General features: G+C 41.5%; 1 protein-coding gene across 3 annotated transcripts in view; it reads left to right on the top strand.

Moving 5' to 3' along the window:
* LOC118422656 overlaps positions 1-13,976 on the top strand; it is a 33,572-nt gene extending 19,596 nt beyond the window's left edge. Inside the window, exons 2-9 of one of the 3 annotated variants that reach the window (XM_035830328.1) lie at positions 3,348-3,754; positions 4,733-4,846; positions 5,342-7,368; positions 7,516-8,808; positions 9,893-10,242; positions 10,694-10,807; positions 11,349-13,508; positions 13,659-13,976. In XM_035830328.1, the coding sequence (XP_035686221.1) occupies positions 9,924-10,242; positions 10,694-10,807; positions 11,349-13,508; positions 13,659-13,930 (2,865 nt within the window). In that variant the 5' untranslated portion in view covers positions 3,348-3,754; positions 4,733-4,846; positions 5,342-7,368; positions 7,516-8,808; positions 9,893-9,923 and the 3' untranslated portion in view covers positions 13,931-13,976. The other 2 variants (XM_035830327.1, XM_035830329.1) reach the window with 2 other exon arrangements.
* The last annotated feature ends 1,946 nt before the right edge of the window (positions 13,977-15,922 follow it).

Below are 15,922 nucleotides of genomic sequence, written 5' to 3'. Positions count from 1 at the left end.
GTAAGGCCAGCATCATGTAGTCACGGTCAGTCTGAGTTAAATGTCCACCGTACCGTGCCCAATGTAAGGAAAATCTCATCTCTGCATCTTTTATACTTGACATATCAAAAACAGTTTTCAAAACGGCATCTATATGAACCATTGTCAATTACAGGGCCAGGCGTAACATTACTCATTATACGAAAGCCTATCTAAAACAACAACAAGCAGCTGTGACATTTTGGTCTAAATTAACATGCAGAAAGTTAATATGAAATATCTTTAAAAAGCTGTAATATAGAGTTTAATAGTGTGCACAAACAAACTCTAACCTTGTGGCTATTCCATGCCCCAAGATTAGAGTTCCTCTCTTCTTTATGTAAAGACCGGTCCCGCAAAATGTAGGCAAAAAAGAATTCCCTAGGGAATGCATGCGTGGAATTTTTAGAATTCCTGGCAACTCAATCGCAGTACTATAAGAACGGCTCCGCCCCTGAGGCGTCGCCAATAATGAATAGGTAGGAAACGCCGTTTTAAAAGCCCTTGTTTTCGGCGAAATACCTCAATGAAATAAAACACATTGATGCTACTTATTATCTAGATGTTACTTGCTAGCCATGGAAGATTACTTGGGACACAACACCCAATAATAAAGAAGATATGCAGCATTTTGTAAAGTCCGATTTCCGGAGAACAGCGTTACCAGCAGTACCATATTTGGCCGCTAGGGTCGCTGCTGCACAAGACTATTACATCATTGCTAGCCAATCAGACGAGAGACTCAGATTTCCCGCCAAAGTTTCAGTGAACCACACCGCGTGTTTTATAGTGTAAGGCCATGTTGATTTGATTATATGGATGACATCCGCGCTCGCACCAATTTTCGGCCGTTTCCAAAAAAAAAAAAAAGTTTTCGATCACACATTAAATTGTGCAAAGCAGCTGTGAAATGAGCACAAATATTCTGTAGATTGAAAAAAAGTATCAGAAAACAGATAACTAATCATAGTCTAATGCCATAGAATGCCAAAATAAATCTAAAGTCAAAGAATAAGATGTGAAAGGACAGAAAGAAAAAAAATCTACTGTTGGTAGGGGGAGGTCCAGTACAGAAAATTCAGGTCCCGTTCTGGTCAATAGGATCATTTTCAGGTCTGGATCTGAACCTGGACCTGATTGTCTGTGGAAACTTGAGAACTGGCAATACTCAAAACAATGGTAATTGGTCAGTTTTGCTACAAAGGAATCTGTTTGGTGGATTATTGGACTCCCAATGGCATTTAAAAATCCCATCTCCAAGTAATAAAGGCTAACTGTCTCTGTACCCTTGACTGTAGAAACTTGGTACAATTGACTATAAACTCTACTTGACTTCCTCTTGTTGTCTTCTTGGCCCCCGGTAAGACCCCAAATGCCTGCCGACATAGTGTGTCCATTTTGTAATTGGCGAAACCTGTTACTCTGATTTTTTTCCAGGACTGTTTTTTTTTCGGATTGGTTCAAGAAGGAAAAAAAAATGTCTTGCACCCGTATAATGTACTGGTCCCTACACCTTACTGTTGGTATACCATACTATGTGTGTTTAGTCCTATGTTAAACTTTCCTGGCCACTTTGATCTCATACTGGAGGCAACTTTTTTTTTGGCCAAACTTTTTTTTTATTCGCTCGCTCGCATCAGTTATGGAGTTCCCAGAGGATGTCATCCATATAATCAAATCAACATGGCCTAATAGTGTAGTGTATGAATCTCGGGAATCTTTTAGTGGACTGAGTATGATGTCAATGATTCTCGGAATTCTTTCAGAGAGAGTGTGTCAATGGGGACTATTTGAGTGGACCGAGTACACTGAGTGTGTGGTAGTCAGTGTATGATTTTCAGGAATCTCTGTGGAACGAGTACACACTGTATGTATTGTATATATTGTATGTATGTAGTACGCCTGGATGGATTGTATTGATATTTGGTATGTGGGTAGATGAGACCTAAAAACGATTAGATTTTGGGCTCCCCAGTGGCATGTTACGGTACTGCAGCGGAACTTCCTGTTTCAATATTTCGTGTTCTGGACATGCCGCGGCTATGATTTTTGAGTGGTAGACAGCTCTTGATGCCGAGAGTAAATGGTATAGGTTTGGGCCCCCTAGCGGCTTGTTTTGGAACTGCAGGGCAGGTTTTAGTGTCAGACTTTAAAAGGGAATAACTCAAAAAGGGGTTGACGTATTGTCATGATTTTTGGTATGTAGATAGCTTCAGTGATGCTTTGTATAATTACATAGTAATTGTGCAAATTAGAATCTAATTTGCATAATTAATCAGGAAATCTGTCTAAACACGCTCAGTTCCATTATAGGACCATTGCAACATGTGAAATTTGTAACTGAGAAAGAGAAGAATATTGATAGATATAAATTATGCATAATGAAGACAAAATTTTCATAATTAATGAGAAAGTGTTTTACTAATAATGTCATTGTGGTAAATGACGGAAATGTCTTCCTTGTAGCATTTGGAGGTTATGTACAGGTGAACATCGTAGACCATTAATATGCAAATGAGGTCCTAATTTGCATAAATTATCAGAACATGTGATAAAGGCGTATTTCTTAATATAGATTGCGTACGTCTGTTGTTTGGTGGAGGACATTATCAAGTTACATAATTTATGGAAATGAGAACCTTATTCGCATAATTAATGACGACCACAATTAATACAGCTGTTGTAAAATATAGAATTATTTGGCGAAGGTATGGGGTCGTGGAACTCTAGTTTGATTTAAATTTCGTCATGGTCTCTTCAATTTTTGGGTACGACCACTTCCCTGTTACTGTCTATAGTGACCATTTCTGTTTTAGAGGTCGCTTTACACATGTTTGCATTGTAAGATACAGTGTTGGTCGGCATGCTCAGCCGCATTCTTCGTGCACTAAGGACAGTAATACATGTATTGTGGAGTAAAATGGCGATTCATGCACCGTAAACAGGTCAAAGTCCAACACCGGTACATTGCAAATCCCTCTGGAAAACATGTTAGACTTCAACTTAGACACAACCGAGCACAAAAGTTTTTTTTTTCAAATTTAACTACCATTATTACTAACAGAAGAATTGGGAGGGAAAAATGACAACGATTTCTGTTCTGTTCTGAATTTATCGTCCAAAGAACCTTATTGATAATAGACTATGATTCACAGGAACACTAGGTAAGAGTATTCTTTCAAGGACTTGAAGGTTATTAAGATCCCGGTGCATACCGTGGATATGTAAATATCAAATAGTGAAGAGTCAAAAACACAATCTTATACATACATACATGTATGATATAGGAAATTTCAATTTTACAATGTTCTTTCTTTCAAATGATACAGCTTACAGGCGAGGGTCAGCATGGGGCAAGGGCAATCCAAGTCACAGCTACAAAACCGGTCGGACAAGCCGAGAAAGCGATGGTCATTGCGTCACCGTTTCCGGCATCAGAGGACAGCAGGCCCGGAGTGCGGCGCAACTGCAGCCGATCCAACTTCCGGGCAAGGTGCTATCGGCGGAAGTGACGTCACTTCGGATAACCCTGAACTCCCTGAACAAACACAAAGACAACAGCACTGGCAAAGTGATGAAAGGTGTAGGGAAGAGGAGAACGAAGGGGAAACGCAGGATGTAATGGCCTTGCAGCCCATAGTCATAGATGACAAACCAACAGATTCTAATGGTGGTCTTGATGACATCATTGCTGAAGTAGTTCCGGACGAATCAGCAGTTCTTCCAAGCAGGCAAAGTAAATGAATACGGTTTGCCACTATGAAACAACAAATCACATTGTCACCATTAAATGACACTACAACCTCTGTTAATAGTAAGTCATTAGGGCTTCTTCAATGGTTTCTTTCAGCCATCATGATAAGGACCGCTCCACTCATTGTTGACATTTAAATTGAGGAACATCTTTTCGATTTGGGAGTCGCTTGACGTCAAAAAAGTGACAAAGAAATACTGTAAATGCATTTTAGTTCGCGGGGATTTGTTTTCGTGGTAGTGGGAAAATGGAGTGTTCGCGGTGGTTTTAAGTTCGCGGTAGCGCCGTAGACTGCACTGTCACAGCAGTCTCATACTATAATCATGATAATGGAAAAATGTTCGTGGTGGTTTTAAGTTCGCAGTGAAGTGGCCATCGCGAAAACCGCTAACATAAAACCACAGCGAACATTTCTGCATTTACACTGTTTTTGCCTCTATACAGTTAGTATTTAAGGAAACATTCGAAGTGTTGAAAACAGTAAAAAGTTGTCCTTGTTCTCTAGAAATAAGAACAATAGGGTCAATATTACGCTAAGGCCAATTAACTTCTACTAGGCTTTTATTCCTAACTTTGCCAAAGTCCCATATGTCTATTCGGCTAGGCCAGAGTCTGGTAGAGACTATGACCTCTTTAATCACACGCGACCATGTAACGTTGAATCTCCAAGTAGATCATATCGGGAATATCGTGACATTTCCCATGTTGTTGACATACAGCCTCACACTATGTCATTTTTGCATTTATAGTACATTTGTCATACTAGTATTGGGCATATTAGGATGAATTGGTCCTTTGGCTTCCATCACTGACGTAATTGTCCAGGGTAATAAACCGGTAATCAATTCATGTAACTACAATGTTGTACTTTGATCTTTGTATCTGGTGTGCTAACATGTTGGGCAGTTTTACATGAAGCGCCTGAGCTAACACGTTCTTCCCTGTGTTGTCATCTAACAGAAGATACCAGTATCATGGCTTATCGGACCCAACAGGAAGGTAGCAACAACAGAACCTACAATATCGGGCCCCAATCGGCTGTACACATCTATGAAGGGCCGTCATCTGTGGAAGGTAGGCGATTCTTGACATATAAGTTGATATATATTAATTCTAAAATAAAACCTTACCAACCATTGAAAAGTTGGTATCTGCACACTTGGTACACTCGTGTATACATTAACTGACTTCACAACTAGGTAATTCCCACCATTTACTACCATATGATTATGGTATATTTGAATTGATTATATATATATATATATAATATTAATTAGACCCCCATTTGCTTCACTTATATCTGTTAATGTTTAACTGCGAAAAATTATATACGTTACGTGTAACTACTATCATTAAAATAATTACGGATTTTGCTTATTACGTTATCTGAAAAAATCTGTACACTCGATATTTTTCGTGCCACTACAAATATATCTTTTTCAAACATTGTATGAAAATTTGTAAATACATCTTATATTGTATTACATACAGAAAGTAAATGTGTCCAAATACTTAAGAAATATAGAAATTGGCGCTAATATTTGATATGCATTTTTCGGTTTTCTACAGAAAGGGTCGACATGAATACGTCATCATTCCCACTTGAAGAGTGCCAGAAGGCATTGAAACTGCACTATGAAAAGGAAATGGGCCAGCTGCACCCCTTGGCTTGGAACCAAGACTTCGTGATGAAGACAGATGACATTTTCACCGATGTAGATCTCCTGCTACAAAGTCCCAAGGGTGGAACGGTTAACCGCAAACCTCTTTCGTCCGTGACAGAAGCTCTGGTCGGCAGGTCAGACTGCCCCTGCCCCCGGCGAGTTTTAATCGAAGGCCAGCCTGGTATCGGCAAGACCACCACACTGTTCAAATTAGTTGTCGACTGGGCTAGAGGTGAAAACAAAGCCTTGTCAGAGTTTGACCTCGTCTTCTGTGTAGCGCTAAGAAAGGTAGCGGAGCCCCAATCACTCGTTGACTGCATCTTTGACCAGCTGTTGCCGGAAGACAGGCTCCGGAAGATGCATCATTTGATAAAGCCAGCCTCGAAGAGTATCTGAAAACAAATAAGAACGTTCTGATTGTCCTCGATGGCTACGACGAATGGGATCCGATAGAGTCTCACGACATCAGCAAGGTTCTTTGCGGTAAGATCCTTCGCGACAGTCGTGTCATCGTATCAACAAGGCCGTCGCGAACGTCCGACCTGTTGAAGATGATGAACCCGGATACGCGTCTTGAGATAAACGGTTTCCATCCGGACAACGTCAGCACTTACGTTCGCAAATACTTCGGCGGCAACGTCCCCAAAGCAAAGAGATTACTGGAGAAACTCGAGAGTAATTTCCTCAGTACGGGGATAACGTTAACACCGATGTTTCTGCTTCTCATTTGCATATTGTGGGAGGAGAGAGACGATCTACTCCTGAGTGACCGGCTGTGTCCCTTGTACGATCAGCTCATCCTCTATCTTGTCACACGCTTCTGTGTGAGAGAGAATATCCCATTTGATAATGAAAAGTTGCCACCAAACATCAACACAGCGGTTCTGTTTGTTGAAAAGATCGCATTTGACGGCTTGATGCAGGGTAAGCTAATATTTAATGAGGATGAGATTTCTCAAGGTAACAAAGAACGTTTGGCGACACTTGTCAAATTGGGTCTCCTCCATAAGCAACCCAGCCCTTCCAAGTTACGTCCCTCGCCTCAGTACTCTTTTTCTCACAAGACAATGCAAGAATACTTTTCTGGGCGATACATCGCATCCTACGTAACAGACCAGGACGAGTCAATCGGAAGAACACTGTTGGAGGAAAGTTTCGGCACCGTTCGTAAGGTGAGAGAGATGGACAATGTGCTCATGTTTGCAAGTGGAAAGCTGGGAAGAAAGGCTGCAGTCATCTTCCAACACCTAGCTGACTTTCATCAGAAGGACCTCGCACCTTTCTATCAGACCTTCCTGGAGATAACTCTGCTATGTTACTACGAGTGGGGACAAATGGATGGGTTTATTGAGCATTACCTACGAAGGAGGGTCATACAGTTCTCAAGTCCAAGCCCGCGCCTATGTAGTGCTCTGGCTAGTCTCATCAAATGTGACAAACTCTGTCAGGTACAGCATGATGGACTCCCTGGTGTGACAAATACACACGGCAGCGCGTCCAATTTGGGAGAAAGATCCTCACAACAAACCGGGACAGTTCTTCGACTTGTACACACTAGAAGGCTTTGTCTCGGACCCATCCTAGACACGTTGGGGGTCTGCTCGTCTATTGTCGAATTAAGTCTTCGGCAGTCCTCTTTGGGAAGGTATGGCCCAGCACACACACGGCCAAGTCTTCAACTATCCCGGCAGCTCCCAAATTTAAAACGTTTGAGAAAGCTGGTTTTGTCTTGGAACTATATGCAATCAGAGGATGCTCGGCTGATCCTTCCTGCCCTGGAGTCATTGACTTTACTGGAGGAACTGTACTTGTCTGTAAATGACCTATCTGGGACCAGTGACATCTTCTGCAACATACTGCCATTTCTGTCCGAATTGAAGATTCTGAAGGTCTTTGATTGTAACATGACATCGGATGAAATTCATCGAATCGGTAGGATTTACTTTTACCTTTGCTGATGATGGAGTGAAGATGTAATGAAAAATGAATGTCGGACTGTTCTGTTCATATTTTGCAAGAGTTGTTGGCAGAATGTTTCATATTCATTTAACGTTGATTACTTACAATCATTTTTTCCAGGTCTAGCCCTGGTGGAACACTGCAAAAAGATGCACCAATTCGACTTTGACGATAACCGCATGGACTTTGATGAAAGACTAAGTGTTCTCAAAATTCTTAGATTCTCTTCCACTCAAAAGATGACAACGGAGTATAGACAACAAGAACAGAGCTCCAGTAATGACCAATCAGCACAAGCATCTGTGAAGGGGGTTAGGAGACTGCACCGAACATTGTTGAAAAAGTTGGATTTTACAAAATAATGCAGCAACGCGAAAACGTTAGATACGGGTGTTACAGCGATCTCGCTGGGAAAACGATGAAATTCCGAAGCACACCTTATCGCAGAATTTTGCGCTGCAATTGATATCTGTGTAACGATGTAACGGAGCCCCGTTATATCTACTCAAACTTGTCTATAACCTCCTGTAAAACTATGAGATCTTCATGGTTATGTGGAGAAATAACTTTTGGTTCAGTTAATAGATCTAGTTATACTTTCAGTTATTCATTTTGTCAACGGTTTATATAGCTACAATAATTTTCTTTATTCCTAACCACGCAGAGTATGTTAACATGAGGGAACACGTACGGTGACGACTCAAGGATGGCAGTGAGCGCATAGTCAGGAGCATAATCTATTTGGCAACATCTAGATGGAACCCATAATAATGAACAACGGGACCCTACCACTAGTTGCATGGGGGTGGTCCAAACCCCTTATAACATTAACACTGTACAATAGTGGCGTGAGGTGAAGTTTCGATTACCTCTTCAATGCAGTGACAAAGGTTACTAGTATGACGTTGCATTTGTGACACTGGCGACACCTAGCTGCAGTGCGAAGTAGTACAAGTCATTAACGTTAATGGCATTATTTACCTGATCTGAAGAAGTTGCCAGGCGGTCACCTAAATGTCGGCCCATACTGTAACGTTAAATACTGTATTTGGTTGGGAGTAAATAAGAACTTTTTGTACAGGTGGCCGGTGTACAAGTCTGATGAATACACTTGTGAATGAACTCTTCTGAACAACAAGCAAACGGCTAACGACCAAATATCATACCTCGATATGGCAAATTTGAATCTATTCATCATTTGCTGAATGTCAAGTAAACCATTATCATTTTACACAGACATCATGTATTACTCTTTCGGTGGTTTGTTGGGAGGTCATTTACATTGTTAAAGTTTAAACCGGGCCGGAGGAACTAGGGCCGGATCTGACGTCATCACGAGGAAGTAACACTGAGCAGGTCTGTCGATCGCCATCGGACCGTAACAGGTTTTTCTACCAGTAACTTTCCAGACAGGTAAGTGACCAAATCCCTTTAAATTCTGCAATTTCATATTTCTGATTGTTGTAAGCCTGAGTTAATTGCTCCTGGGATCGTTCGTGGGTGTGGTTCAGGTTTTAACCGTCGATTCGCAAACCGCATGACCACGAACATGAAAAGTGTGTCTTCTGCCGACGTATCTTCCGTGTTCCGTGTATATTGGTCAGGATTCTTTACTTCCGACGTCTGCCTAGTGCCTCCAGTTTATATAACCACCGCCTTTACGATCATGATCCGCAAATTTTTAATAGTATGGAATAAATTCTGGAAGGGTTACGGGGTAACTGTTAACCGTTTTCAAATTCCAAAAAAGGGAGTCAGAGCAAATACATTTTGAGGGAAACTGCTCAACATGTCGTCGACCCGGAAGAAATAATACCCACATTTCACATGTAGACCCAAGCACGGTTCACCCATATCGGTGTACCGAAAAGCGTGACGGTTACATTTTTTGCATCATTTGATTTAAATTTCTTCGCGGTCCCTTCAATTTTTCTTGGCGTAGTACGGCCACTTCCCTGTTACTGTCTATATATAGTGACCATTTCTGCTTGAGAGGTCGCTTTACACATGTTTGCTTGGTGACATACAGTGTTGGTTGGCATGCTCTGCCGCATTCTTTGTGCACTAAGGAGAGTAATACATGTACTCTCCAAGCAGAGGTTGAGTCGGGAGTCAACCTCTGCTTGGAGAGTATGTACTGTGGAGTCATTTTGAAAATGGCGATTCATGCACCGTAAACAGATCAAAGTCCACCACCGGCACATTGTAAATCCTTCTGGAGAACAATGTTAGACACACCCGAGCACAAACTTTCTAACTACCACTGACATGTGAATTGGGACAACGATAGCCTTATTTAATCGCGCTTCTCAGGCCCGTCCTAAATTGCCGCGGGGAGGAGCCTAGGACAACGATTTCTGTTCTGAATTTGCGGGTGCGTGCCGTGGATATGTACATATCAGATATGCTTTTAGTGAAGTGTCAAAATCGCCATTAATTTTATACATACATAAGATATCATCAGGAAATTTCAATTTTACAATGTTCTTTCTTTCAGCTGATATAGCTGTATACAAGCGAGAGTCAGCATGGGGCAAGGACATTCCAAGTCCCAGGTAAATGAGCGGTCGGACAAGCCGAGAAAACGATGGTCATTGCGTCACCGTTCCCGGCATCAGAGGACAGCAGGTCCGGACTGTAACGCAACTCTGGCCGCCCAAACTTCCGAGCCAGGTGCTATTGACGGAAGTGACGTCACTGTTGATAACCCTGAACTCCCTCAGGACCCGCAGGATGTGATGGCCTTGCAGCTCAGAGATGATGAACCTCCAGATCGTGATGATGATCTTGATGACATCATTGCTGAAGTAGTTCCGGACGATTCAGCAGTTCTTCCAATCAGGCAAGGTAATAAAGGCTTACACGTCTGTACACAGTTTGATACTGTGGACAAGCCAACAACAGTTCACATTGTCATTAAATGACACTACAACCCCTGTTTACTATGTCATTAGGGTTCTTCAATGGTTTCTTTCAACTCTCATGATGTAGACATCCTCATTCATTGAAATTGAGGAGCATCTTGTCGGTTTGGGAGTCGACTGGCGTCGCCAAATTAAAAAAACGAAAGAATCTTTTTGCTATATTAGGCACATTAGGCTGAATTGGTCCATTGGCTTTCATCACTTCCATCACTGACGTAATAGTCTAGGCCTGCGGGGTGATAAACCGGCAATCAATTCATTTAACTAAAATGTTGTAGTTGAATAGATATTTGCTTCTGGTATGTTGGTCAGTTGGTCAGTTTTACATGAAGCGCCTGAGCTAACACTTTCTTTCCGTAATTGTCATCTAACAGAAGATACCAGTATCATGGCGTATCGGACTCAACAGGAAGGTAGCAACAACAGAACCTACAATATCGGGCCCCAATCGACTGTACATATCTATGAAGGGCCGTCATCTGCGGAAGGTACGCGGTTCTTGACATATAAGTTAATTCTACAATAAAACCTCACCCAACATTGAAAAGTTGGTATCTGTACATTCGTGTACATATTAACCAAAGAGCTTTTATATCTGACATAAAAGCTCATTGCATGAACTTACACATTTCACAACTAGGTATTTCCAACTATTTACTACCATATAATTATGGTATCTTCAAATTGATTATGCAAATTAGACTCATTTGCTTTACTTATATGCGTTAATGTTTTAACTTCGATAAATTATATACGGTACGTGTAAGTACTATCATTAGATAGAATCACGGCTGTTCCTCATTAGATTATCTGACAAATATCTGTACACTCGATATTTTTTGTGCCACTACAATATATGTAATTCACATTTGCCACAACAAAAATATCTTTTCCAAATATTACATGAATATTAACACATTAACACATCTAACATACCTGCACTACACGAAGAAAATAAATGTGTCAGAATATTTAAGAAATATAGAGATTGGCACTAATATTTGATATAAAATTTTCGGTTTTCTACAGAAAGGGTCGACATGAATACGTCATCATTCCCACTCGAAGAGTGCCAGAAGGCATTGAAACTGCACTATGAAAAGGAAATGGGCCAGTTGCACCCCTTGGCTTGGAACCAAGACTTCATGATGAAGACAGATGACATTTTCACCGATGTAGATCTCTTGCTACAAAGTCCCAAGGGTGGAACGGTTAACCGCAAACCTCTTTCGTCCGTGACAGAAGCTCTGGTCGGCAGGTCAGACTGCCCCTGCCCCCAGCGAGTTTTAATCGAAGGCCAGCCCGGTATCGGCAAAACCACCACACTGTTCAAATTGGTTGTCGACTGGGCTAGAGGTGAAAACAAAGCCTTGTCAGGTTTCGATCTCGTCTTCTGTGTTGCGCTAAGAAAGGTAGCGCAGTCACAGTCACTCTTTGACTGCATCTTTGACCAGCTGTTGCCAGAAGATGCATCATTTGATCAAGCCAGCCTCGAGGAGTATCTGCGAACAAACACGAACGTTCTGATCGTCCTCGATGGCTACGATGAATGGGAACCGATAGAGTCCCACGACATCAGCAAGGTTCTTTGCGGTAAGATACTTCGTGACTGTTGTGTCATCGTATCCACAAGGCCGTCGCGAACGTCTGACCTGTCGAAGATGATGCGCCCGGATACGCGTCTTGAGATAAACGGGTTCCATCCGGACAACGTCGGCACTTACGTTCGCAAATACTTCGGCGGCAATGTCCCCAAAGCAAAGAGATTACTGGAGAAACTCGAGAGTAATTTCCTTAGTACAGGGATAACGTTAACGCCGATGTTTCTGCTTCTGATTTGCATATTGTGGGAGGAGAAAGACGATCTACTCCTGAGTGACCGGCTGTGTCCCTTGTACGATCAGCTCATCCTCTACCTTGTCACACGCGTCTGTGTGAGAGAGAACATCCCCTTTGATAATAAAAGGTTGCCACGAAACATCAACACCGCGGTGCTGTTTGTTGAAAAGATTGCATTGGACGGCTTGATGCAGGGTAAGCTCATATTTGATGAGGACGAAGTTTCTCTAGGCAACAAAGAACTTTTGGAAACTCTTGTCAAATTAGGTCTCCTCCATAAGCAACCCAGCCCTTCCAAGTTACGTCCCTCGCCTCAGTACTCTTTCTCTCACAAGACAATGCAAGAATACTTTGCTGGGCGATACATCGCATCCTACGTAACAGACCAGGACGAGTCAACCGGAAGAACACTGTTGGAGGAAAGTTTTGGCACCGTTCGCAAGGTGAGAGAGATGGACAATGTGCTCATGTTTGCATGTGGAAAGCTGGGAAGAAAGGCAGCGGTCATCTTTCACCACCTTGCTGACCTTCATCAGAAGGACCTTGCACCTCTCGAGGGCAATTTCTACGCATTTTATGACCGTGGAATCACAATTAAGGACTGGAGGAGGGACAGAAAGTTAGACAGCCTTGCTAGTAGAGAAGATTACTTGACCTTCGAGATGGCAGGCCTTTTTACTGAAACTCCAGGCATTCTCTTCGTGTATCAGACCTACCTGGAGACAACTCTGCTATGTTACTACGAGTGGGGACAAATGGATGGGTTTATTGAGCATTACCTACGAAGGAGAGTCATACAGTTCTCAAGTCCAAGCCCGCGCCTATGTAGTGCTCTAGCTAGTCTAATCAAATGTGAGAAACTCGGTCAAGTACAGCATGATGCACTCCCTTGTGTGACAAATACACATGACAGCGCGTCCAAATCAGAAGGATCCCAGCAACAAACTGGGATAGTTCTTCGACTTGTACATACAAGAAGGCTCTGCCTCGGACCTATCCTAGACACGTTGGGGGCCTGCTCGTCTATTGTCGAATTAAGTCTTCGACAGTCCTTTTTGGGTATGAATGGTCCAGCACCCACAAGGCCAAGTCTTCAACTATCCCGGCAGCTCCCAAATTTAAAACGTTTGAGAAAGCTGGTTTTGTCTTGGAATGATATGCACTCAGAGGATGCTCGGCTGATCCTTCCTGCCTTGGAGTCTTTGACTTTACTCGAGGAACTTTACTTGTCTGGAAATGACATATCTGGGACCAGTGACATCTTCTGCAACATACTTCCTTTTCTGTCTGAACTGAAGATTCTGAAGGTCTTTGAATGTGGGATGACATCGGATGAAATTCACCGAATCGGTAGGATTTACTCACCTTTGCTTCTGTTGGAATATAAGTGTAATGAAAAATGAGTGTCGGCCTTTTCTCTTTATATTTGTCCAGAGTTGGTGGTGGAATGTTTCGTACTTACTCAACATTGATTACTTACATGTACAATCATTTTTCCAGGTCTAGCCCTGCTGGAGCACTGCAGAAAGATGCGTCGATTCGACTTTGACAATAACCGCATGGACTTTGATGAAAGGCGTAGTGTTCTCAAAATGCTGACTCAAGAGATGACATGTACAACGGAGCATAGACAACAAGAAAAGAGCTCCAGTGGTGACCAATCAGCACAAACATCTGAGAAAGGGGTTAGGAGACTGCACCCATCATTGTTGAAAAAGTTGGATACGGTTTTACAAATTAATGCAGCAACTGTGTCAAGTCAGCAGCTATGAATTAAAGCGTAGCATCCGATTCGGACGTGGATTCGAAGAAACTAAATTTTTTAAATTTCCTTTAAGACCTAATATAATTATAAAGAATTGCTGCATATCGTCTATTATCACCCAATAAATGTATACATTAACGTAAATGACATTAAAAAGTATAATATCAACAATTACTAGTAAACACAAATACAAAAGTAGCAGACGACATCTAGCAATAAAGTCATGAACTCCGACTCCACACAGCAAGGAATTTCCAGATACCCGACATTCGTCATATCCCAATAGTTTACAAGCATTGTAGAAAAGTAACTAAGTAATTGTAAGAAGTCAAATGGCTCTAATTTCCCGTCGACGGCTTCTCCTATGAAATTTAAGTCATCAAAGTAACGCACACATTGTTATCTAGATGCCATGACCTTTGAACGTTCGGAATATTCAATGTTATACACAAAATCCAGTAAAATCCAAACGACTTTCAACGATCCTTGAATGACTTATAAAAACGTAACGGAGTAAATTTTAGCAGTCAAAGGGCTTTAGAAAAACGTAACGGAGTAAATTTTAGCAGTCAAAAGGCTTCCTTTTCCCCATCCACGGCTTCTCCTATGATATTCAAGTGATTAAAGTAGCGCACATTTTGTAATCATGACGCCGTAACGTTTCAAAGTCAAGAGTACACATTGTCATTTATGTAAATACAACAATGTGCAACTTCGAGAAACCCATGTTGCAAGGTAGCTTAGTATTTTTTGAAATTCAAACGACTTTCGTCAATCACTAAATTACTTATTAAATCAGTTTCATGCATCACAATTAACACACATTACGTCATCGTTACGTCATAACGTCTCAAATCAAGACAATATTGAAAAAGGAGCTTTCAGGGCCCTGAATGTCGGGGTGTCACATATAGTTTTCAAGCCTTGTAGATAAGTAATTTTTAGCAGTCAAATTGCCTTCTACTCTCTGTTTACGGCTTCTCCTATAAAATGCAAGTGATAAAAGTAACGCACACTTTGTAATATTGACGCCGTAACGTTTGAAAGGTGAGAACATATAGATTTATATATATATATAAATACAACGTGATGTACCTCCAAGACATTAAACGCCTTGTAGCAAGGCAACTAAAGAATTTTTGGAAGTCCAAACGACTATTAAAAACATCATGATTAACGTACATTGCGCCATCGTGACATCATAACGGCTATGGGCAAGACAACAGTGAAAAAGCAACTTTCCGGGAGACCGACTTTCGAGGTAAATCCAATGCTATCAAGTTTTAAACCCTTTTAGCAAAGTAACGACGTAATTTTCAGTACTCAAATGGCATTCTACTTTCTGTCGACGCATTCTACTACATAATTCGAGTGATAAAAGCATTGCACACTTGGTAATATTGACGCCATAGCGTTTGTAAGTTAAGAATATACGGTGCCATTTTCTGGGTCCCCGACTTTCGCGGTTAATCCAATATTACTAAGTTTTAAAGCCCGGTAGAAAAGTAACGAAATAATTTTCAGTACTCAAATGACATTCTACTTTCTGTCCACGTATTCTACTATGCAATTCAAGTGATAAAAGTAATGCACACTTTGTAATATTGACGCCAGCCCCACCCCTGCGGTGGTCATTACAGAATTTTACAAAACACAGATTTTGGATTATATAATTGATATAAAAGGCAGAAAAGACAAGTAAAAGAGTAGTTTCTTGTTACGGGCCGTAACGTAACAAAGTTCTCGTCACTGACCTACTACAATACGTACGTGAGCACTGTGCCCGCTACCCTTGCAACGGCAAGGCCTACTACAATACTACAATAATTCAAGACATTTCAGACCATCTCTATAATGTCTGATCCCACCAGTCAGAACGGTCAACCACAATATCTTTCAAGTTTTACGGCAGGAAGGCCAAGTCGTCCCGTACGTGAGCAGTGGCCTTGCGCTAGCCTTGTAATGGCAAGACAAACTAGAAAGGCAACATTTAAAAAAA

This window comes from Branchiostoma floridae, chromosome 9 (genome assembly GCF_000003815.2).
Source record: "Branchiostoma floridae strain S238N-H82 chromosome 9, Bfl_VNyyK, whole genome shotgun sequence".
In the NCBI taxonomy this organism is placed as follows: domain Eukaryota; kingdom Metazoa; phylum Chordata; class Leptocardii; order Amphioxiformes; family Branchiostomatidae; genus Branchiostoma; species Branchiostoma floridae.
Note: the sequence above shows the minus strand (reverse complement) of the source record. Positions and strands in the feature narration are given on the sequence as shown.